The sequence below is a fragment of the Lycium ferocissimum genome, chromosome 4 (assembly GCF_029784015.1).
Source record: "Lycium ferocissimum isolate CSIRO_LF1 chromosome 4, AGI_CSIRO_Lferr_CH_V1, whole genome shotgun sequence".
Classification (NCBI taxonomy): Eukaryota; Viridiplantae; Streptophyta; class Magnoliopsida; order Solanales; family Solanaceae; genus Lycium; species Lycium ferocissimum.
Window position 1 is genome coordinate 11,803,607 of NC_081345.1, and position 24,651 is coordinate 11,828,257.

General features: G+C 35.8%; 1 protein-coding gene and 1 pseudogene across 1 annotated transcript; both read left to right on the forward strand.

The window, feature by feature from the left end:
• Positions 1 to 1,046: 1,046 nt before the first annotated feature.
• Positions 1,047 to 5,563, forward strand: LOC132051563 (uncharacterized). Its single transcript, XM_059442702.1, has 3 exons — positions 1,047 to 1,496; positions 2,141 to 2,512; positions 4,570 to 5,563. Exons 1-3 carry the CDS (start codon positions 1,227 to 1,229, stop codon positions 5,188 to 5,190), a joined length of 1,263 nt encoding a protein of 420 aa, XP_059298685.1. The 5' UTR covers positions 1,047 to 1,226; the 3' UTR covers positions 5,191 to 5,563.
• Positions 5,564 to 6,931: 1,368 nt separating this feature from the next.
• LOC132053746 (7-deoxyloganetic acid glucosyltransferase-like) lies at positions 6,932 to 8,032 on the forward strand (annotated as a pseudogene).
• The last annotated feature ends 16,619 nt before the right edge of the window (positions 8,033 to 24,651 follow it).

Sequence of the window (24,651 nt, forward strand, 5' to 3'; positions counted from 1 at the left end):
TTATTTCTCTTCTACGCAAATACACTTTGCTTCAATTCAACTTGAACTCTGTTTCAAGATAGTGAACTTCTTTTGGTGTTGAATCTAAGATGTGAAAAAGGAAAGAGGGGACTACCACTATTCGTGCTTATTCTCTTGGAAACCAAAAGAACTCTAAAATTTATACTTTAAATGAACTTACCGAGCCAAATTGCAGATTTCGCTACTACAATTAAACTAATTAGTGGGAGCAGTGGTGGAGGAGACACATTATTCAAAGAATGGTCAAGTAAATCTTCTTTGTCAGAAAAGCATATATAGGTGAAATTATTTTGATGTATATCATTAGCTTTAAGAAAACTACCAATGTCTTGACAGAGGAAGTTCAAAAAGTATACCATGGGTTCAACTTTCAATTGTGACTTTGAATTTATTTTAATCCCCTCATTCGCAGTTCTACCTGCGTATCACTAAGTTGTCTCTACTAATATCTTTCCCTCCGTTCAATTTTACTTATCCACAAAAGACTTTGCACTTTTTTAACAAAAATATAAATAAATGAAGTATATATTTTACTATAATTAATATTCATATCAATTGGTATATAGCTAGTCTCAATGGACTTGAGAAATAATATGAGGAATAAGTAATTAACATTAATGATAAACAAGAAAAAAGTTATATTTATCTTGACATGCTAAAGTGGAGAATTATAAATGTTTTTTTATGATAGTGGACAAGTAGAAGGGAAGTACCCTCTCTGCTAAATGATAGCACTAATAATTGGAACATCGTCAGAAAGACACAAAATCACGATTTTCACACACAATCCAGACTTACTGATTATCCTTTATTCTTTTTCCTCAATCCCCTAATAATATTTCGACCAACAGTCAAAAAAGAGACAGATAAAGTACGTGCAATCACGTCGTTAAACAAAGTAAAGCACGTCGTGTGGTGGCCATCCACTGTCGGTTGGTCTTCCCTCAGTTTCAACTTAAATAATTGTCTCATTTCGAATCTTTCTTTCTTTTTTCCAAATCCTTTTGAACCCAAGACTGTTTCTTTTAGCAATTCCACTAGTCATTTTCCCACTTCCTAACACCAAAAGCGACACCCTACCCCATAAAAACAAATTAATAAGTTCCTTGTTATTACCCCCATTTCTCTTCCATAACATTTGTTTTAATCATTCACTTGCAACATCTATTCTCTCTCTCTTTCTATATCTTGACATTATTATACAGATGATGAGGACACTGTGCCCAAACTTGGATAGAGAAGATGGGCTGGAAACAGTGTTGGAAGTGCCCATACCGGAAGAAATGTTTGCTTCTCCTAAGCATAGGACAAGGCAGAACATGAAATTTCAGAGTGACAATAAGTCAGCTGCTTCTGTTTTTGGTAGCAGAAATGCTGAGATTCAACTCTTGCTTGGTGTGGTTGGTGCCCCCTTGATCCCTCATCCTATCCGTTTTGACCACTCTCTCAACACAAAGATCAATGATCATCCCATTGTAAGTTATTAATCAACGATTCTTCAGTTTCTTACATTTTGATTAAACGGTTAGTTAAAAGAAAATGTTTAGTTGTGCGATCATCTCATCTAAAAGTTGAAACTATTCAAAAATATATACTTTTGTTTATTTAATTATACTTTGAACACGTTTGTCACTGACATGATTCTTTATCATGGGCTAAACATGTAAAATAAAGTAGTTTTGGTTATGGATGACGACATTGGGAGAGCCACCCTTGTCCAAGGGGTGTTAATTTGCACTTTTTGTTTTTTTTCCCTGCACCCATGTCCGGTACTCGTATTGGGGCTCGGCTAAATTCGGATACGTGCTAGAAAGTTCCACATGGCTTCCTAACAAAGACGACTCCTTCACTGAAAAAATATACTGTGTAAATAAGTAGTACTAAATCTTTATGTGTATATATAATATGTTGAATACTCTTGACTTCTTTGTGTGTTATTTCTTTATATTTTGATTCACTTGAGTAAAAATTCTTACTCTGTAACTAAGTGGTGATGAAATTGTACCCAAAATCCCTTATCTGCTTTAATATAATGTTGAATTATGTAACAATATCATGTAAATAAATATGTTAGAAATGATACATTTTGTTTACTTAGTTATATCTTCAACATGTTCAGGAGGCTTCAATGGCGAAATATATAGTACAACAGTACATAGCGGCAGCAGGGGGAGAACATGCCTTGAATTCCATCGACAGTATGTACGCGATGGGGAAGATAAAGATGGTAGCGTCTGAGTTTACTGCTGGAGATGGTATGGGATTGAACAACGGCAATGTGATGAAGATCAAAAGTGTGAAAAATGGGAGTGGAGAAATGGGAGGATTTGTGTTGTGGCAGAAGAGACCTGACTTGTGGAGCATAGAGTTGGTGGTTTCGGGGTGTAAAATAAGTGCTGGAAGTGATGGTAAGGTGGCTTGGAGGCAAACTCCATGGCATCATTCTCATGCTTCTCGTGGTCCTGCTAGGCCTCTTCGTCGTTCCTTACAGGTTCTTCAAATATTCATACTTATGACTTATGAGCTAGTTGACAATTAATTTCTCCACTGCACTGAGGTGTATAATTGTTTTTGACAGTCATGTCACTTAAAAAATAATTATAGATAACCCTTTATATAGTTTGTATTGATTAGTAATTAACCTGAAAAATGGCACCCTCTCCATCCAATATATATGGTGGTATTTGAATGAACATAATTTTTAAGAAATACATAAAGACTTCTCAAACTTGTAATCAAAATAGGCTGTAGATATTTATGTGCCTAAAAATAATCTCAGCAATAATAAAATTAGAAATTTAACTTAAAATATTTCTAAATAAGAAAGTATGAAATTGTTAATGAAATCGACTAAAAAGAAAAGTACATTACTAAAATTGAGATAGAAAGTGTAATTTTAGCTATTATAAATGTCAAACTACACGATCCAGGGGCAGAACTAAGTAGTTTCGTCGGAAAATTACATTGTAGAAATGGAGTATAAATGATCTTTTCTGATTATATGTGAGCTGTTGAATCTCATTGACATGAAGAAAAATTTAAGTATAGTGATAAAAAGGGGCTTAAAATTGCTATAGGTCCTATGTTTAAATTTTACTGTGACATTCTAGAATCTTTTTAAATCCTCTTATATAAATTTCTAGTTCCATTACACAATGTATATTAAACTTCTTTACAATATTAATGTATATAACTTAAATTCAAACAGAGATTACCAACGTCCTTGCACTTAAATTATTCCGTGAATAATGGTCAAAATTTTCAACCTCCTTTCACTTAAATTAATCCGTAAATAATGGTCAAAATTTTCCTTTGTTAGTGATGATTTCATAATTTAGGTATCAAGTGAACTGAACTTTTTTACCACAAACTCGAGCAACATGAAGAATGTTGCCCTCTTATGAAAGGACAATAATTGCCAAATAGCCAGGGTTGTATTCTTTGCCCCATGATGAGTGGGAAGAGCGACATTCTTTGACTGTTCCAACTGACAACCATGCATGTTCTTTCACTTTAGTGGGGACTCATGTTTAAATAAATCACTTTAACTGGAACTTGGGAAATGTGAAGTCAACATCAAGATGATCAAAATTCCTTTGGTATTCGTATATTTTTTTTTATTTTTTTTTTAACTTTTGCATTGAAGGTGGAGGGAGAGCCTACTTATAAAGCTGATTTCCATATGTCATGGCAGCTTCTTTTTTTTTTTCGGCCATTTTCCTATGAGGACCTGAGTTGTCCATCCACCAAATCAATGATTGATTAAATCAGTACTCCAATTAACAACCTATTAGTATGAACGTGCACAGATCTTAGCCTTAACCTCTATGATCTGGTATCTAGACCAAGAAGTCAACATTTATGTTAGGGAAAAGGGGACGAATATTTGCCTGTTTTATATGAAATTGAATGACTTTTTCTCCATTAAATTTTTAATCTAATATTATGCCTACCGTTAAGAAAGCTCCACCCGAGGGTACTTTTAATAGTTGCCAGAAGTTAAGGAGTAAATTTGAATCTTTTATAGCATTTAAACACTGAAAGTCTTTTCATTCCAGTTGGAGCTCCTGTAATGGCAAAAGCAAATACGAAATGATTTGCTAATAACAAGAGTATGGATGAATAAAAAATGTAATGAAGAACAAAATTGAGTAATTTCTAAAACGATACGGAGACAAATGTGGACCTTTTCTCCCTTTGAAGTTATAGCTCGTCACGAATCCTTCCTTTTCCTCTGGTGTAATCTATAACGGCAGATCACATGATTAAATAACAGAACATCAACAAATTCAAATAACTTGACCCCCATCAAATTAATCTGCAGGGCAAGCTTCAAAAACATCTAATGACAAACTAGAAGTCAGCACTTCTGTTTATGTATGTTATATGTATATTTACGTATATCATATGTATACTGTATGTATATTTACACTTGATATAAAAAATCTAGAAATTTGCTGGCTTTATTTGTTTGAGCGGTCCAAAATGTAATTATCACTTCGGTTGTTTATGCATGAACTAACTGGCTGAAATGAATTATGTTCACAGGGTCTTGATCCGAAATCCGTTGCTAATTTATTCTCCACGTCCATTTGTGTTGGAGAGAAAACAGTGAATGAAGAAGACTGCTTCGTACTAAAGCTTGAAGCAGAGCCCTCAACTCTAAAAGCAAGAAGCAGCAACAAGGTTGAAGTAATGAGGCACACTGTGTGGGGGTACTTTAGTCAAAGAACAGGCCTCTTATTCCAGCTTGAGGACACTCATCTTTTAAGAATTAAAGCCCCTGGAAATGATGTCTTTTGGGAAACAACAATGGAGTCATTAATCCTCGATTATCGAACGATTGATGGTGTTAATATTGCACATGCTGGTAGGACATCAGTTTCTTTGTTCAGATTTGGTGAGAACTCAGAAGGACACACTAGGACAAGGATGGAAGAGGTTTGGACTATTGAAGAAGTCGATTTTAATATAAAGGGACTATCTGTAGATTGTTTCTTACCACCTAGTGACTTGAAGAAAGAAGATGAAGTGAGTCATGATGTAAACAAGAAATCGCGGTTGGGATTCAAGACTCCTAAACTAAGAACTTCTAGGAGAGGTGTATCGAAAATAATGGCTATTGATGAAGAAGATCTTGAAGACTATGAAGCCGATGAAGAATCTTGATGTCTAATTGCGAACATATATAATATTCTGTGGTCATTTTTGTATATGGAGCACCACTAGATATGTTATGTCATAAGTATTTGATATAGGATTTAACTTGTATTACACTAACAGTATAAAAAAAATTCAGTGACTCGGTTGGAAAGTTGTTTTCGACTGATATGATGAGGTCAAATAATTTGCTAATTTGAGGCTTCATTTCCTGTAAAATTCCTCTCTTCACCCCCTTTTTCCGTGGGATTCTCGTGTAAGCTTTGAGTAAGGATATAACAATATCCGTGAAGCAAATTATCATTGACATTGGTCTGTAGTATTAAGCATGTACCTTCATATTCATCGAAAAGTCATATGAAAGCTACAAAGTTACGATGTACATATATACTTCCATGGAAATCGAACCCGCAACCTCTTCTTTTTTCTTCCAAGGCTCTAAAACGTGGAACTTGAATCAATACGCATTAGCTGTAAGCCTTAATGCTCATTTTCAAAAGAATATTTTAAAGCTAGTGAGTAATTATATTGTTGTCGAGCAAAAATTTCTAACATCAATTTTTTTGTCATTATTTGTTCTTCCTGTAATCAATTCTTGGCCTCACTTTTTTTAGTTCTAAATTTGTAATAATTGTTCCGGTGAGAACTCAGAAGGGCACACTAGAACAAAAGGATGGATGATTTTGTACATTTTTTTATGCACTGATTAACTTGTCCCCATGCCTTAGCTTTTCTCCTAGGAGTCTTTGCAAGGTTAGCTAGCTTGAAACATGAAAAGTGTGAGGACATAGGAACGATCAGTATGCAACAAAATGTGCAGATGATAAGCACCAGCATGTCCATTGCATTTCCTGTTGGGTTTTTGGGTTTTCCCTTCCTACGTAGAGTTGGATTAGTAAAGCCCAATCCAATTTGGATCAGGCCACTTTTGTCCTAAAATCCACTATATAGGATCAACTTAGGTCTTATTTTCATATAACACAAAAGAGAATTCATAAAGCATTATATAGAGAGAAAAGCATTGAGAGAGAAAGCGATTTTCGTAAGTAAATTTTCTGCTAACGCAGTCTACTTCAAACAGCGTTTCCCGATTCGTTAACCGTTGGATCGTTCTCAAATTTGAACTGGGGGTTCTCAACATCTGGTTCTTCGATTTCAATGGTGAAGATCGGATTTGGTAGTCTGTAGCTCTAGTTTTCGAGTACAAACAGTAGCTCGATTTTAGGGGTGATGATTTCTCTCCTTTCTTCACTAGTTTTGGTGCTATCTTTTATGTATTGTTGCTCCGTCTTTGGTGTTAATATTGTAGCCATTTAGAAAACATTGTTGTAACTCTTGTTGATTATAGTTGAGCTTTTGTGGGCCGGAGGTCCAGTGGATGTTTTCTCTTCACCTTGAAGGGGTTTTACCACGTAAATTTGGTGTCTCTTGCAATTGATTTATTTTTGCTTGCTTTGCTATTTTGTTGTTGGTATAGTTGTTGTCTGGCTATTTTGTTGTTGGTATAGTTGTTGTCCGGATTTCCATTTATGCTAGTGTTTATTGTCTTCTCTTGGTTCAAATAGTGAGGGAAGTTTTGACTTGGGTATTTCTTCCGTTGTTACCTCGTCGTGCAATTTGGTTATTGCTTGTTTCTTCCCCACATTTCCCTGAACATAAGCATTCACAAAGGATTAAATCCATAACAAACAAGGTTGCCTCGATATAAATAGTAAATACCATAGAATCTAACTGATATTACTAAATTTGCAAAAATTTACATGGATCAGCCTTCTTGCCTTTGTCATGTCTTAATATTTCCCTTCCCTGTGCAGAGCCATGTCAACTGCATGCTCAAGTTAGCAGAGTTGCTTTGTCGTGGCGGCTTGCATGTCACATTTCTTAACTCAGAATTCACTCATAATCGTCTCTTAAGTTACACTGACATTCATTTGTATCCCAATTTACACTTCGAAACAATTCCTGATGGGCTTCCAGATGATCACCCAAGAACTGGTGACCGCGTAGTGGATCTCTTTAACTCTATTAACACTGTCACGAAACCACGACTTATGGAGATGATCATTGCTGGTCGATTTGATAGGCCACCTCTTACATGCATTATTGCCGATGGAATTATGTGCTTTACTATAGATATAGGAAGAAAGCTCAACATCCCCACCATACTGTTTAGAATAGTTAGCGCTAGTTTCTTTTGGACATTTTTCTGCCTCCCAAACCTCATTGAAGCAGGGGACCTTCCAGTAACGGGTACTCCATTGACTATATGTTAAATCAATATCCATTTCTGGAACTATTTTAAGTTGATCTGGTTTTGTTAATTTTATAGCTTTAATTCCTTGATTTCCATGATGTTATGTTGTGGAGTTAATTTATACTATATACGTAAATTGTTTTTTTACGCTATCACTGTAATTTAACATGTTATAACAAGTTACCTGCTTTACATTCCACGTAACTAGTTCCACTTATTATGGATATGGTAAGTTAATTATAGTTATCTTTTAGGTGATCTGATGTGTAAAAATCCTTCTACACTATTGGGCCGGGTGTATCATAGTTAAATTCGTTGTGTTATATATGCAGGACAAAGTGATATGGATAAACTACTCTCCGGCGTCTCGGGTATGGAGTCCTTTCTATGGCTTCGCGATCTTCCTATTTTCTGCTGTGCAACTAATCTTGGTGACCCCGGTCTTGAGATGGTCATGCTAGCAACTCAACTTACAAGGAGCGCGCAGACGGATTTATTCTCAACAGTTTTGAAGAACTTGAAGGGACAGCACTAGCCCAAATAAGCAAGCACATTCCAAAGGGGAACTTTCATAAACACAAGATATATAAGAGTTAATTATATAATATACAACTAATTTAGATATTACAAATTATTCAACTGAAAGCTAAAAACTAGGAGATTATTGCTATGAATAAAAAGCTAAAACTAAGGAGATACCCTATATTAGTGATAACATAATTAAATGCATATAAAAACATAATAATTGCTTACCTAAAAAAGCTCTGGCACAATCTATCCCAAAAAAAAGAAGAAGTTAATATATATATATAAAATCTTTTAAACAACTACATATATTATTCCATCTATATACTGTATATCGTATACTATATGTTATTGTAGAGTAGAATTGGTTGGCACATATAGTAATATATTCATATATTGGTTATATTGTAATATTATATACTATATACGCAAAAGGTATCATTATATTATATACTATATATAATATACAAACTTAAAGAAAAATTACATGATTTTACCCTTAATAAGGGAAAAATAGCAAGAAGTTGTTGCTACTCCAAGTATACAGCCTCCACCTGAAATCAAAGATTTCAAATTAAAACATTTTTCCGAATTAGAGCAAATGCTTGATGAAACATTTAAAGGTTTACACATCCGTCCTTTAATAGCAAAGGAGGATGGTAATTTTCATAATATGGATTACAAGGTCAAAGTAGCAGCAGATATTAATAAAATTGATGAATATTATCTTTGATAAACCTGTGCAAAGGATGTATTACTATCCTAGACCTACTCCTCAAGATATCTTACTTGAGGAGCATGAGCATGTTATTACCAACAGTTATAGTGGTAAAGAGATCTATGAATGGAACATAGATGGTTATAGTGAAATACAGATTTATTGTACCATACATATAATGTTGATGTATAGTACGATTTGTAAGGCTAATAAGAATAATGAGCGAAATATTACAGCTATGATTATTCTTTGGTTTTACTAGCCAATTAAAAGGTTGGTGGGATAATTATTTAACCCAAGAACAACGTGCTAATATCCTGAATGCTATAAAACGGGAGCAAGGAACTCAAGAATTTGTTATAGTTCCAAATGTTGTTTATTCATTAGTTATTAATATTATAGAGCATTTTTCAGGAAGATGGTCGGATAATAATGAAACCATTAGGACCATGCTTCAGAATTTAAGATGCAAAACCCTTACCTCATTTAGGTGGCATAAGGATTTATTCCTTTGTCGGGTTATGGAATTACCGGAGTGCAATGACACTCATTGGAAATCCAAATTTATTGATGGATTACCCGCCTTTTTTGCAGAAAGAGTTAGAAAAGCTCTTAGAAAAAGAGAAGCTAGCATCAATTATGATGACTACACTTATGGTAAGTTAATAGGAACATGTATGCAGGAAGGTTTAGCCTCGTGCAATGAGATCAAGCTAAATCAACAGATTAAGAGACATGATCTGAATGAAAGACAACAATTAGGAGAATTTTGCGGACAATTTGATATGGATATTCCACAGACCAAAGTGCCTCATAGGCACAAGAAAAAGAATAAAGATTTATAAGCATGGAAAGAAAAACGCTTGCAAAAGAAAGCAAGGCGGAAAAAAGAGTTCAAGAAGAGAGAGGATTATGTTAAATCCAAAAATACAAAAGCCTGTTATAAATGTGGCAGAGTTGGTCATTATTACAAAAATTGTAAAGTCAAGGAAAAGATTAAGAGCCTTGATATTGATGATGACCTAAAAGAATCGTTATATGAACTTTTATTAAATTCAGAACCAGAAGATTCAGGTTTTGAGTCTGACAAATCAGAGGACTCTTCATCAAATGAAGATCTTAGAGTTCTTGGAAATGAGAGTTGTACCTCTACAAGTTCAGATGAAAAATGTGCATCATGTCAAATGAGACAACCCTGTACGAGCAAGGGTAATAAAGAAGAAGATGAATTTCATAATCTCTTCTCCCAATTCCAAGACACTAATATCAATGTTATAGATGGTAATAACCTTATGGATTTGTTAAAAATTATTAAAGATCCAGAGCTAGGGTCTCAAATCATTAATAAGGTGAATGAAGCACCCTAGAAACCAGAAATTCAGACTGGCATTCAGATACAGGAATCAACAGGTCCATACACCATGTCAGAAGTTAAAAAACTTCTTCAACAAAGGAGAAATATCATAAGTACTCCAGCCACAACCCAAGATTTGGAAAAAGAGATTGATAATCCCAGACATGAGATCTCCACCCTCAAAAAACATAATATGCTTCCAGATGAAAGGATTTCTAGAATTGAGAACAGAGAAAAACAAATTATGAAAATCCCAGTGGATAACACCATAGAAGATACATCTGTGGACAGAAGTACCAGTAAAGAAGGAGAATTTCTTAGAACTCTGGAAATTATTACTTCCCAAATTTTTTTGATAAAAGTTACTCTTTTAATTGATTATAATTTTAAAAAGGAATTTGCTGCTTTAGTCGATAGTGGAGCTGATCTAAATTGTATTCAAGAAGGTTTAATCCCTCCAAAGTATTTTCATAAAACTATTCATAGTCTTCGATCTGCTAATGGGCAGAAAATGGGAATTACTTTTAAATTACCAAAAGATTATATTTGCCAAGAAAAAGCCTGCATACCAGAAAGTTTTGTATTGGTAAAAGATATTTCCAATCAAATAATTTTGGGAACCCCATTCTTTCAAAAAAATATTTCCTATCCAGAAATGGGATACTCAAGGTATTATAGGAACCTTTGAGGGGAAAACAATTGAATTTCAGTTTATAACTGAACCTTTTTCAAGGATTTTGAATGAAATCAAAGATAGGTTGATGAATAAACATCAACAAGTCAATTTTTTAAAACAAGAAATTTATACTCTTACTATTGAAGAGATTTTACAAAATCCCAAATTACAGCAAAAAATAGATTTCCTAAAAAATCAGTTTCCATTACAAATTTGTAGTGATCATCCTAATGCTATTTGGAAAAGAAAAAAAAACATATTATTACTCTTCCATATGAAGAAACTTTTTCAGAAGGAAATATCCCTACTAAAGCAAGACTATGTCAAATGAATTCTGAATATTTAGAATTATGAAAAAAATGAGATTTCTTCTCTTTTACAAAAGGGTCTTATAAGATATTCGAAATCTCCATGGTCATGCACAGTTTTCTATGTTAATAAACATGCTAAAGAGGAACGTGGAGTTCCTAGATTGGTTATTAATTATAAGCCTCTTAATAAGGTTTTGAAATGGATTCGATATCCGATTCTTAATAAAAAGGATCTATTGGATCGTCTCCATAATGCTATTATATTTTCTAAATTTGATTTAAAATCAGGATATTGACAAATTCAAATTGCCGGAGTAGATAAATACAAGACTGCTTTTAATGTCCCTATTGGGCAATTCGAATGGAATGTTATGCCATTTGGATTAAAAAATGTCTCTTCAGACTTTCAAAAAATTATGAATGATATTTTTATGCCTTATCGTAACTTTATCATTGTTTATATCAATGATATCTTAGTATTTTCAAATCTTTTGTATAAACTCATTTTAAACATCTTGATATATTCAAGCAAATCATTATATAGAATGGATTGGTTATATCCAAGCCAAAAATGTCTCTTTTCCAAATAAAAGTTCGTTTTTTAGGCCATAATTGAAAAAGGAAAAATTATTCCTATTAATAGAAGTATTGAATTTGTTTCTAAATTCCCTGATATTATTACTGATAAAACTCAGCTTCAAAGATTTCTTGGAAGCTTAAATTATATTTCATCATTTTATAAAAATTTGGCAAAAGATACATCTATTTTATATGATAGATTGAAAAAGATTCCAAAGCCTTGGACTGATGATCATACTCAAGCAGTTCGCAAAATCAAGGAAAGAGTTAATAATCTGCCTTGTCTTACTCTAGTCAATCCTAGTTGGCAAAAAATTATTGAAACAAATGCCTCTGATATTGGATATGGAGGAATCTTGAAACAATATTCTCCAGATGATAAACAAGAATATTTGGTACAATTTTATTCTGGTAAATGGAATAATAGCCAGAAAAATTATGGAACTATTGCCAAGGAAATCCTTGGTATAGTTAAATGTGTTCTCAAATTTCAAAGAGATTTATATAATCAAAAGTTTTTAATAAAAACTTATTGCCAAGCAGCCAAGTTTATGTTTAATAAAGATTGTAAGTATGATGTTTCTAAACAAATGTTTGCAAGATGGCAAGCTTAATTAGCTCCATTTGATTTTGAAATACATTATAAAAAAAGGCCAGATAATAGTCTCCCTGCTTTTCTCACAAGAGAATATTTGAGTTCATAACTCTGAATTGTTTAAACTGCAGGATGAGACCACAGTTGCAATTCCCCTCTAATAGAGGAAGGGGAGGACGAGGAACTAATAAAGGAGCAGGCAGGCACTGTTCTTGCCCAAATGGGTAACAAAAGGCTAATAGCCGATTATATTGCAGGATCTTCCAGTAATACTAAGGAAGAAATTACATATCAGCAATATCTAGATTTTATAAAATCCCAGAAGCAGAAGGATAATATGCCACCTCCATATTCCAATGCCCTCACCGATGATGATCATGAGGACACCGGTTCATATGAACAAAATGACAACAGAGAGTTAATAATTCTCATAGAGAATGTAGACCTCCAATGAAGAGATGAACCTTGGAAAATAAGACAAAGGTATTTTGATGCAGCGTCATATGCTACAATTACTTATAAATATCGTATGAATTATGAGCTGGTTCTTTCATCTTTAAGATTAGCAGAATATCAAAATTTCTACCTTGCTAATAGCAAAAAAGTTTATAACTTTTCCAAAATCATTATAAAAAAGATTTTCTCTCCAAATGAATGGGAATTAAGTACTTTATAGGAGAGGGATTATATCCATCCTGAACAAAAAATCCCAGTTAAATTTAATTATTGGGATTATGTAAAGGGTTTAATAAAGTCTTTTTATATGAAAATCCTAATAAGAAACATTCATGGTTTATAAAAATGTGTGCCAATGTTTATAAACAAGGCATTCCAAATTGGTTTTGTCAATGGTGGATCTATTACGGTCCAACTGTAAAAAATTTACCAGAACCCTTTAAAAGTTTATATACTAAATGGGTTGAAGTTTCTCCAAAAATTATAGATTTGGAAACTAATACTACGTTCTTTGAAGGAATTGCCAATATGTATTTCTTTATTGAATTTTCTATCTCCTGGATCATGAAATGGTCTGTGGAAGTGGGTAATACCCCACAAAATATACTTTGTCTCAACAGGATTTTTTATACAAAATTCTTGAAGAAATTAATACAGAAATCTGCTGATGCAACTACCATAGCCAGTTGTAGAGACTCAATTAATTCCAGACAAAGGAAAATTCCCAGTCCCTTCCAACACATTGCCAGAAGGATCCAGATGAAAAAAGGAGTTATATCCAAAGACGAAATGATAGCCGCCTATATGGAGGAATTCAAGAAAGATTTAATAAAAAATATGGACATTAAAATCCCTTCAGATATATCTATGGCATCAGTTGATAATACCACAGATAATGAAAATGATGATGCAGACGATAATGCAAATGAAGCACAAACATGTCTAGCAGGCGAATCTCAAGATCCTGATAATAATAAGGATTTTACACAATTCATGACTCAATTAAAAAGCCAACAGGAAACATTTTCCATCTCCGCAAAAGACAGAGGCAAAACAAAGATAAAGTGATATGTAGGCCCTACACCAAATTGGAATGAAGACTTTGCTTTCATAAAGCAACAACTTTAATTAAAGTTTTGTAATAATTGTACTTTTTTAAAGATAGCATCTTTTGCTTTTTATCTTTACTTTTTTGGCCAGAAGAGTTTGTCGGCCATTTTTTGTTTGTTTGTTTTTGTTTTGATCCAATATAAAAGGATCATTGAAGTAAGGTAGAAGGCAGGTTTTCAGAAACCCCCTTCTCTCTACTTGTAAAAATACTCTCTCTCTATAATAAAAGTTTGTTATTTACTATATCTTCATCTCTGCTGAGCACAACTTCTATCCATTAGGTAATTTTTGTTTTATTTTGATTTAAATTTTAATCTACATATTTATATTTAGCCTAAATGATAGGTTAAAAACCTTGTATTGGACTATATCTGTAACGACCCGTCCGGTCATTATTTAATACTTCACGAACCCATGCCCAATCTAGGTCTGCGATCTTAAATAGTAAGCCCATAGGGTGTTTAAATGATTAATAGTGGGAAAATCAGTTTCGGAAAGAGTTAAAAATTGTGGGCCCGGGGCGGCAGATGGTCCGCTATAGCGGCCAAGAGACAGCCGCAGCATTTCCGTTATAGCGAAGCAACGTCCGCCGCAGCAGACGTCACGAACCAGTGGACACGTTTCTTCTATGATCAATTTTATATTTCACCCTCCTTTTTAATAAAAGACCCTCCAAGGTTGCTATTAGGTTTTACAAGAAGAAAAACCCTTGACACCAAGAAAAGAGGTTTTTCCAACATTCTCCACATCTTTCCCCACAACTATCATATCTCATGGATTCGGATAAGGGCTAGGAGAGCGAGTATTTCATGGAAATTCAAATAGCTATTCATCATCGAGATAGGTTATGGTTTACTTGAGTTAGACTTTGATTAGCGAAATGTATATATTGTGTAGAGTTTGACGGGAGATTGCATGAGTATGTCTTCAGACACGGAGTTTAGACAGATATATTCATAATCTAACGAAAGTTATGTGCCAATAGTAATTAGGGTAACAACGATTATTTGTTTTAGTACTAGGTGCTACTATTGTTGACGTTTATGCGTCGCGGGATAGGAAGTGATTATTTGCGGTGGGTAAAAAGGGGTATTTCGTTGTTTCGGGTTATTATCCCTAGATATATTTGATTTTCCATATTTATTTTCATTTATAGTGAAATATTCATATGGTTGCCGTTTTTGTTAATAAAGAGGACTGCATTAGGTAGATTGAAGGAAGGCATAATAGTGCTACGCCCCTCAAGGGCATACTTCATGACATTTTTTTCATTCATTGCATATCATGCTTGTGGTTATGAGGTAATACATAGAGCAGAAAGTGATAAGTAAATCCCAGTTATGTTATCCAGGTTGTATGACCGAGTTGGGTTGAATACGAGGTACTATTCGACAGCCAATCACTGGCAGCATTATAAGGTAAATATATTTACATGTATGAAAAGGCACATTTGATCGGGGGCGAGGATGTGGCCTTGATTGTGACTTGTGTCCGAGGAGTGAATCCGGAACGAGTGGTACATGGACGCCATGGGTCCCCTGCAGGCCATGACTACTGAGCAATAACATCAGTTAGCATGTATGTAAAGCGTGATTGGGCCCTTGCATCACATCTGCATTGCATTACATTTCATACTTGTATGTCCTTATGTTTGTGTGTTGTCTGTCCATTATATTGCATTGTGCATCTCCAATAACTGTGTTGTGTTGTGTTGTGTTGTGTGAGGTGTTGATCAATATGAAGGTAAGTGTAAGAGTAAATTTCGAAGGGTAGAATTTTGTAGTGAGTCCGATAGACTTAGAGAGTCCCATGATTAGTGGATGTGTGGTAAGTATGTTCCGTTGATACTTCATATCTTAGTAAGTGAACTGGATAGAAAGCTCTAAGGCTAAAAGTTAGTATAAATGAGGAGATAAGACTTAATTAATTGGCTTAAGGGAATATGGAATAGTACTTCATTGACTAGTCAGATAACCGGTATTACTATGGGGATAAGAGAACTGAATAACTAGGAGTAGAGAGGTAAGTTCGTATCGGTGTAATAATCTACGTTGGGAGGCTTGAGGGCTGTTGACTTATCTACTTATCTTATGGACTTTATATTGTGTTGCGTGAACTAATCTTAGTCGACCTATGATGCTTACCGGTACGTGTGGTGTACTGATACTACTCTTGTTGCATCCTTTTTGGGTGTAGGTATGTTGCAGGTCTAAGTTGAAGTTTCTTTGTGTGGATTACCAGGAATCTTCCTACAGTCTCGCTCATCTCATTCCAGGCAGAGGCTGTGTCATTTATTTTGTTTACCCTTGTGTAATAGGAGCTCTTATACCTGTCTAGATTAGATCCCGGGGATATTCAGTTTTCTTGTATTAATAACAGAGTCTGTATGAGCGTTTACTTGTAAATATTGTGATCATTAAGAATTTGTTATTTATAAAACTTGTTGAATATTGGGTTGGTTGGTAAGGGTTCGCCTACTAGTTAGTAATATGGTAGGTGCCCGCACAGCCTGTAAGTTGGGGTCGTGACAGTTGGTATCAGAGCCTAGGTTAATGGTCTCACAAGTACAAGAGCATATGTCCAGTAGAGTCTTGTGGAATGGTACGATGACGTCCGTTCCCATCCGCATGAGGCTATAGGACATCTAGAAGTTTCCCTTCGTTCATTCAATCGTGTTATTCCCAATACGCTGTCTCCTAGATAAATCCAATTGTATCTGGGTGATTCTAATTGGTATCTTGACGGGCTAATTGGTATCTGTCGATTCCAATTGGTGTCTCTCTATATTGACTCTAGGAAGACCTTCTATGAGTAGGTACGTGTTAATGGTGTGAACAAACGGGAATTCCGTGCTGGTGTTAAATGTTACGAATTGAGTGCTTATTTTAGGAAGATTGGCAAGCTGATAGCGCATTCGTACTCGTTAGGTGAAAACCGTGTTGGTATGTGCTAAGCAAATCAGCGAGCCCCTGCGTGACCTAAATTAGTGGACAAAAATTTTCGCCCACTGACCTTTGCAGCACCGCTGTAGCGGTATGGAGACCGCTACAGCGGGCTCCCTATCATGATATCGTCCGCTATAGCGCCCCCCCAAGCTTACGCACGGTCTGCTATAGCGAGACTGTCATTGCCATAGCGCAACCGCTGCAGTGGTACCATGGACCAATGACCCCCTTATGTTCCGTGTTTTCCCAACCTGTTCAATTCGTCAACAAAAGTCAAGAAGAACCAATTCCAAAGCAAATACCTTCATAAAAACATCCGCTCGACTAGGGAAATTATCTTCCGAGTGCCCTTAAATCGGGGCATCCGCACCAAAATAACAAAAACAAAAATATCCAAACATTCCAAAACAAGAAATTGTCTGAACAACAAGCCATGAAAGGGCAAGAGATAACCAAAGCTGACATAAAAGATATGGGGGGGGAGGGGGGATCTCCAAGCTGCTCCTCAGATAGTCGCCTCATCACCACCGTCCTCTGAGTCGCTAGAGTCATCGCTACCGAGCCCGAACGCACTCAGGAAGGAGAACTGGGGGGCATCTCTGATGGTCACCTTGCGATGCTTCACCTTTGGGACTAGGGTCTTCAAAAAGCTTTTGACGCCTTTCCACATTCTTACGAACAGCTTGTCCCTATCCCGGCTCTTCTTTTTCTCCCAGTCCAAGTCCTCCCGGAGATCCACATGGGCCTGGGTCAAAAATCCGTAGGCGCCCTCTGCAAGGCATCCACGGCCGTCCCCCCACAGTGCAGGCATTGTTGCGGTTCGCTTTTTACGCGGGGTTAGGGAATAAAAGGCTATTACGAACTCGTTGGTGCTCTTTCGGACTTTATTTTTGAAAGAGTCGCCACCTAATTTTTAAGAAATTAGAAAACCCTGTTTTGAAGGGTTTATTCAAATACCGTGAAAAAACCGTCGTAATCCAGAGTTCTAGGTAAGGGTTCTGATGATCCCCTGGGGAAGGTATTAGGCACTCCAGTTTAAGAATCCGTACTATACGGTTGACCTTCGAATTTCAAATTATGAGTATTTGCCTAAACTGTCTATTTTGTGTTTATTCTCGCATTTAAAGGCTTGTCATTTTTTGGTCTGCATATCATTTTTTTGGAAAAAATTGAGTAGATCCCTTTTATATATAAGGTAGTGTAGTTTTGGATTTATAATATCCAAATATAAATAGTTTCCCTTTATATGTAAAGAATATATATTTGTTTGTTTTTATAAATGAAGCGATGAAAAGTGGTTATTTTTACTCATGTTGTACTCATACTCAGACTCGGGTTAATCCATCCTAATACGTTCAGTCTTATTCGGAATTCTTTAAATTACGATGGTTTTTATATTAAAAGGCGTTTTTTCTATTTTAAGAGGTGGTATATACTGGCTGTATATACTCACCTTCTGGCCTTTTATTTGGCCCAAATTTATTAAGGGGATGAGGCGTTTGATTTTAAAAGAGAGGGCATGGTGAGTTTTAAAACATCCCTTTGCCTTACTGAAAATCACAAGCCCAATTCTGGTGAAAACTTACTTGCCAAATTTTTATTCAAAACGCTATGTTTTCGGAAAATTTACATAAAGGGAGTATATGTCATCTGATTTAATAAAGTCTCATGGGCATTGGGTCCAATTTTTTTATGTACTAGACTGAATTGTGACTTAAAACTTTGTTGAACGTTTCCTCTCTTCGAAAAATGGTAAAGAGTTTTGGAAAAATTCATTTTTTCCACTTGACTTTAAAACTCATTTGCATCGGATTCAATTGCTATTTTTAGTTTGAAAACGCAAGTAAACTTATTTGAGTGAAAACAATTTGCATACCCAGCTTTAACTTAGTTAAAAAAACATTATAGAAATTCGCCGTGGTTTTGGAAATCGCTGGGGACCTAAGGTCGTCTAATCGGCATAGGAACTGTTATCCTAGGGCGTCTATCCATAAGTTCCACTATAATATGAGTTCAATACATCTTTTGCAAATACATAGGACATACACATAAAAATCAATAAGGAGATAAGTTTAGACTAGGGAGTACCAAGCCCCTAGTAGCCATTTTCACCCATGGTTGGGCCTCTGCGCACCTCGCCATTATTTTTCTTCGCGGACTCGATCCTAATTTTGAATAGAAGTCTTATTGGGCCTTTGGCCCAATAGGAGGCTAGTCTTGACCCGAATAGTCATGCAAGTGAGGAAGAAAAGAAAAAGAGAACCCGGTTAGTTTATATTTAACCGTCCTTATCACTAAAATAACTAAGGCACACATATGTATATATATAAATAAAACAAGTCATGCAAAAATCCTATACTTGTCCCTCTGTATCTTAAACTGTTGTAATGGTTCATTTTAAGACTTAGTATGGCATGGGGACTGGGTCCTAGCCCCGTATTTCCAATGTTGCACAAGTTTCAAGGGGTTTCTGAGAACCCCAGGCATGGCTAACACCGAGGAGACTAGAACAACCCCGAATTACCAAAACCAAATCTCAAATAGATCCAAACAGAATAGCGTACATAGAGGGTATAAGATTTTTAGGAATTGCATTATGAACATAAATATAGAGACCAACAATAACTAAAAAGGAAGGAAGGGAAAACTATTTCAAACTTATTCACAGTCACAGGAAAAAAAATTACATTGGCAGGAATTGACAATCTTTTTCAAATATACAACAACTAATTCTGTTGGGCAAGGTCCAAACTGTAAAGGTCAAGCTCAAGCATATGAGCCCAAACTAATGCCCATGTTCATTCCAGTATCTCAAAAGGGACAGCCCAATTTATATTTTACAATAAAACCCAAGCTATGTACTTACACATAGTAATTAGGAATTTTTAAAAGAAAAAACTACAAGCTCATCGGCGGAGAATTAAAGATTAACTCCCTCATGCTAACAAAATAACAAACTTGCCTCCCAGGAAAAGTGAATGGTCATACACAACATCCCAACAATATACCAAATATACACTCAATGTTACAAACAAATAGACATACAATTTCATAGAGAAAGCACAACTGAGGGGGCAACACAAGGTCAAGCTAAGTGTAATGGCAAAGGGAAGCAGAATAGGGTAATTTGGTTAAGACTAACAAACATTAAGTGAAATACAAGGTATGGGATTGGATTTGAGGATCACACATAACATCTAAGTGCAGTTTAGACTGGTTATAACCTGATCCTAAAGGGAATTCTATTCTTTTATTTAATCCTCTAATCTAGGTAAGAGGGTCTATGGTGTATTACATAGGCAAAACATGTGTACATGAAATTTTGGAAGCCTTCGGTCGTGCGTAACAATTAACTCTTCTACTCAGGTGTATGTTGGGGTAAAATAAGTAAAACAGCAACTAAAGCTCAAAATGATTCCCTAAAGGAAAGAAACCAAATTCAAACAAGCAAAAGAATCTTAAACATGCATTACTTAGTCTAAAACATGGCCTAGGGATAGGGAAATGATGCACTAAATCAACACATAATAGGAGACTAATACATACACATCATAGAGGTTACAGAATCAGGAACAGGAAATCATCTTTGTGTATTTTATCAAATTCTGCAAATTTTTGTGAAACAAGAGTAAACTTAATAACATAAAAGCTTTTGTAACTCAACTTGAGATGAAAAGTGGACAAGATACTGCAACCAGATGTAAAACAGACCTAGCACAAGCAAGGGATTTGACAAGCAATTCTGAGCATAGTAGAGGAGAAAGGAAAAGGAAGGAAAGCAAGCAATTCACAGAATGGTTGGAAAGAGAAACAAAACATTCCTCACACTGGTTTTGAAAGAAAAAACAAACACTTCAGAAAATGGTTTTGAAAAGAAACAAACACTTCACAGAAATGGTTTTGAAAAGAAATAAACACTTCACAGAAATGGTTTTGAAGGAAAAATAAACACTTCACCAAAATGGTTTTGAAACGAAACAAACACTCCACACACTTTCAAACTGAATAACTCTAAGCCAGGATACACATCACTCTCCACAATCACATAATAGCCTCAAGAAGAGATCTTAAAGATTAAAACATAGAACTTTAACACCCAAGACCATAAGTGTCACAGTCATCACACAAGGACATGAACTTAGAATTTTGGATTTGTAAGGAGGAACCAGGTGCGAAGCATCCCAGTGGTAGATTACACAGAAGTGGGGAAAAAAAAGATCAAACATTTTAACCATGGAATTAAGCAGAAAAGATCTTTTGTCCTCACTTTTATCAACAAGAAAGAGGAAGAAGCTGATCCAATATTATGGACCTAGAACCAAAATGAATTTACAATAATAAGTCCCTCTAAATGAAATGAATAATGCAACTAGTTAACCATCTACAAGTTCTGTTTTTAAAATATGAGGGAGTTCTACTTATACCATAGATGTGTGCAAGTTGTCTTATAGTTTGAGGAAAAAAGGAATTTGAAGTCAAATTTAGGAGTAACAACCGTATTCTAGCAAATCTTTAACCTCAAGTTTTAAACAAACATCGAAAAGTTTCTTTTTGAAAACTCCGGACCTATTAACCTTACAATTAGCTTCTCAAAAATAGCCACAAGCTTTAAGAGTGACAAAATTAACAGAACTTATCACACAAAATGTATTTATCAAATTACATGGACAGACCAAACACATAAACACAGAGAGGAGAAACAACACTTAGCTTATGGATCAAATCCCTATTGGACAGACTCACAAGGATTTAAGGAAAACAGAAGAGTAAATCACTTTGAGAAAATCCAGACCATTTTACGACAATCATCTTGACCAAAATGTAACTTAACATTTTATAGATCACATAACCTATCCAAATTGATTCTTCGAATAAAACAGCCAATCAGATAAGACACAAGCATCAATACAAACAATTAGACCAAGTTGAAATACCCAGCTAGCTTTAAAAGGTCAAAACTGATCCTACCTCTTATATTCTTCAAACTGAATCCAATTTTTATTAACAAATTATTTCATTCCACCAAACCAATTGGAAAAAAAAATTATAGACAAGAGAGGCTGATTTCTCATGCTTTTTTAAGTTAAACCATTTACAATTTCCTCTTTTACTCAAAAAAACATAGAGCCACTACATTGTCACACATGGGACTCGTCAAGACAACTTTTATCAAACACTTTGGAAAAGCAAAGAGCAAAACTCAGGCTGACAATCACTAGATTACTTAAACCAAATGACTTACCGCTAATACCAAAATGGAAGCCAAACAAAGTTCCGCAAAATCATAACTCATGACACGCCTATATTAAGACAAGACAAACAAAATTAGTAATGAACCTTGATTTAAACCTCTCCTTGAGATCCAACTTTGTTTTTAAAACTCATTACTTTACAGAGGTAGTCATGTATAAGACGAAAAAAAAAAAACCAATCAAGAAAAATTCAAATCCAAACAATCCCCATAATTGATAAAACAATAACTACATTAATGTCTTTTTAATTAAAAAAAATACCTTGAGTCGTCTATACTGAGTTATCTATACAGCAAATCATCAAACATCAACAAGGCAAGGCCAAAACTTAGTCATACATGATTCCAATTAACGCAATCAACCAACAAGTTTCGTAAAGAAAACTAGTACAGTAAACTACTAAGTATTAACATCACATAACTATTAACTAACTTAAAATAGCAACTACTAATACCATAGAGTAATCAAATCTTCAAAATAAATAACAAGATGGTAATTTACTTGAGACAAACAAACTATTAACAACACAAGTAACTAAATCTACCGTAATCAATAAATAGATAGCAATTTACCTAAAACGACAAACTACCAAGAACATAAATAACTAAATCTTCCAAAATAAATAACAAGGGAGTAATTTACTCAAAACAGCAAACTACCGAGAACATAAATAACTAAATCTACCAAATAAATAACAAGGCAGTAATCTACTTAAAACAACAAACTATAAGTAACTAAATCTACAAAAAAAAAAAAAAAGATAGTAATTTACCTTTTTTAGACACAACCTTCACCAAGAACAGACTTGAAGAACACCCTTTCCAAATTCGAAGCCAAGGATGCCAAAATAAAAGAAAAATAAAATTTTAGAAACTAGGATTTTGAGCTTAATCAAAAATCTTAAAATTATTTGAGAGATTCAAACTTAGAAAAATCAGATTTTTGCTGATCTTAGGTTTTTTTCCCTCTTTTTGCGACTTCCTTTCTTAATAAATAGAAACCCCAGAATGCACTTGGAACTACAACCAACGATGTGGGACTTGCAAGTTTTATGCAAGTCTCACTCACAAACTCAAATATATGGTCCAGATCTAAAGTAAAATGAAATCAAAGGTCCAAAACACTTCAAGACTAGCAATACTTATAACCGGGGGGGGGGGGGGGGGGGGGGGGGGGTGTGTACCTTTAAGGGCCTCTTTTGCCGTTTTCTAGTGAGAGAAAGACGAAGCTTTCAATGCGTCGTCCTCTCCTCCACATTATACGCTTCCAATCGATGAGACACAACCGAGAAAAGGGGCGGGTGGTGGTGGAACGAGGAGGGCGCTGGGGTTTACCCCTAGCCGCCTCCTCCTTCTTTATATTTTTTCACAAGCACCCCTAGGGTCTCAAAAGAAATAACGGGGAGGAGTATAAACGCCCCGCTCTTTTAGCCTCTTAATGGACCGGGTCTGGTCCTTTGTTGGACTAGGCTGGTCCTTTATTTATATATACGTGTTTCTTTGATATAGCTGTACCGATGCATTTATTTTGCCCATTCATGGACATGTTTTAAATGTTTTCCAGGATTTTATATACATGTTGATTTCATGCCTTACAGACTCAGTACACTATTCGTACTAACCCCCTTCTTCGGGGGCGCGTTTTCATGCCCTGTGCACAAACACTCGCCTTTGGTGATCCTCCCAGGTTTAGACTTCAAACCTCACCGGGAGGGCTCTAGTGTTCCGGAGCTCGAGTCGTCTTGGTACAGATCCTTTGACATAGGCTTTGTTATACTCTTAGAGGTCTGTAGACATGTGTAGGTTGCGCATATACGGTTTGATCAGCTATGTAGATGTAGTTCGTTTTGGATATTCCCATGCATAGTGGCAGCCTTACCGGCTTGCATATTTTGTTATGTTTGGTTAGCTGTGGCTTCTCAAGAGACAGGTTCTTTTTGATGTATGATATGATGAGTTTACAACGTGCTGTTACAGATTGCCATATTGTTTCCAGTTTCGGTCTGATCATATCTAGCAGGTTCGTATATGGGTGTCCAGTTCGGGCACTAGTCATGGCCCATCGGTTTGGGTCGTGAGAAAAGTAGTATCAGCGCAGTTCGTCCTAGGGATTGTCCACAGACCATGTCCGGTAGAGTCCTTTTTATGGGTGTGAAGCCGGACACACTTATAACGAGAGAGTCTGCAGGGCATTTAGAATCATCGACCTTTTCTTCGTCTTAGATCGTGCGATGAGCCGCAGTCGGAAAAGATCGCTTTTCCGACCTCTTTTTTTCTCGTCGGTAGGCAGGGTACCGGAAGATGAAGAGATCAACCTCGGGCAGGGGGGGTGCTAAGAAGGCCCCAGTAGATCCCAGGACCCGTGCTCCGGGGACCGAACGGGAGGATCCTTGGTTATTCCACGAGCCCGATCCCCCCGGAGGACCCAGCGACGATTCCTCAGGAGTTTTTGACTTTTACGGAGGAGGACCTCTCAGGGGACAGCTATGACACGGATCCGTCTGAGTATTCGTCTGGGGCACCGGAGGAGGAGATCCCCGAGGCTGTGCCAGTTGCTCCATGGCGAGCGAGCGGAGGCGTTTGACACGAGCCCCCTCATCCCGGCCGTCGATAAACCGTAGGAGTTGCCCGATTATCCACATCCCTCGGACTCGGAGGAGAGAGATGATGAAGGCCGAGACGAGCGATGGTGGGTG

Excerpts from the sequence above, each read along its gene's own strand:
- LOC132051563 (XM_059442702.1), top strand. The coding sequence starts at position 1,227 with ATGATGAGGACACTGTGCCCAAACTTGGATAGAGAAGATGGGCTGGAA. Across the intron at positions 1,497-2,140 it reads AGATCAATGATCATCCCATT|GAGGCTTCAATGGCGAAATA; the intron begins GTAAGTTATTAA and ends CAACATGTTCAG. Across the intron at positions 2,513-4,569 it reads CTCTTCGTCGTTCCTTACAG|GGTCTTGATCCGAAATCCGT; the intron begins GTTCTTCAAATA and ends TTATGTTCACAG.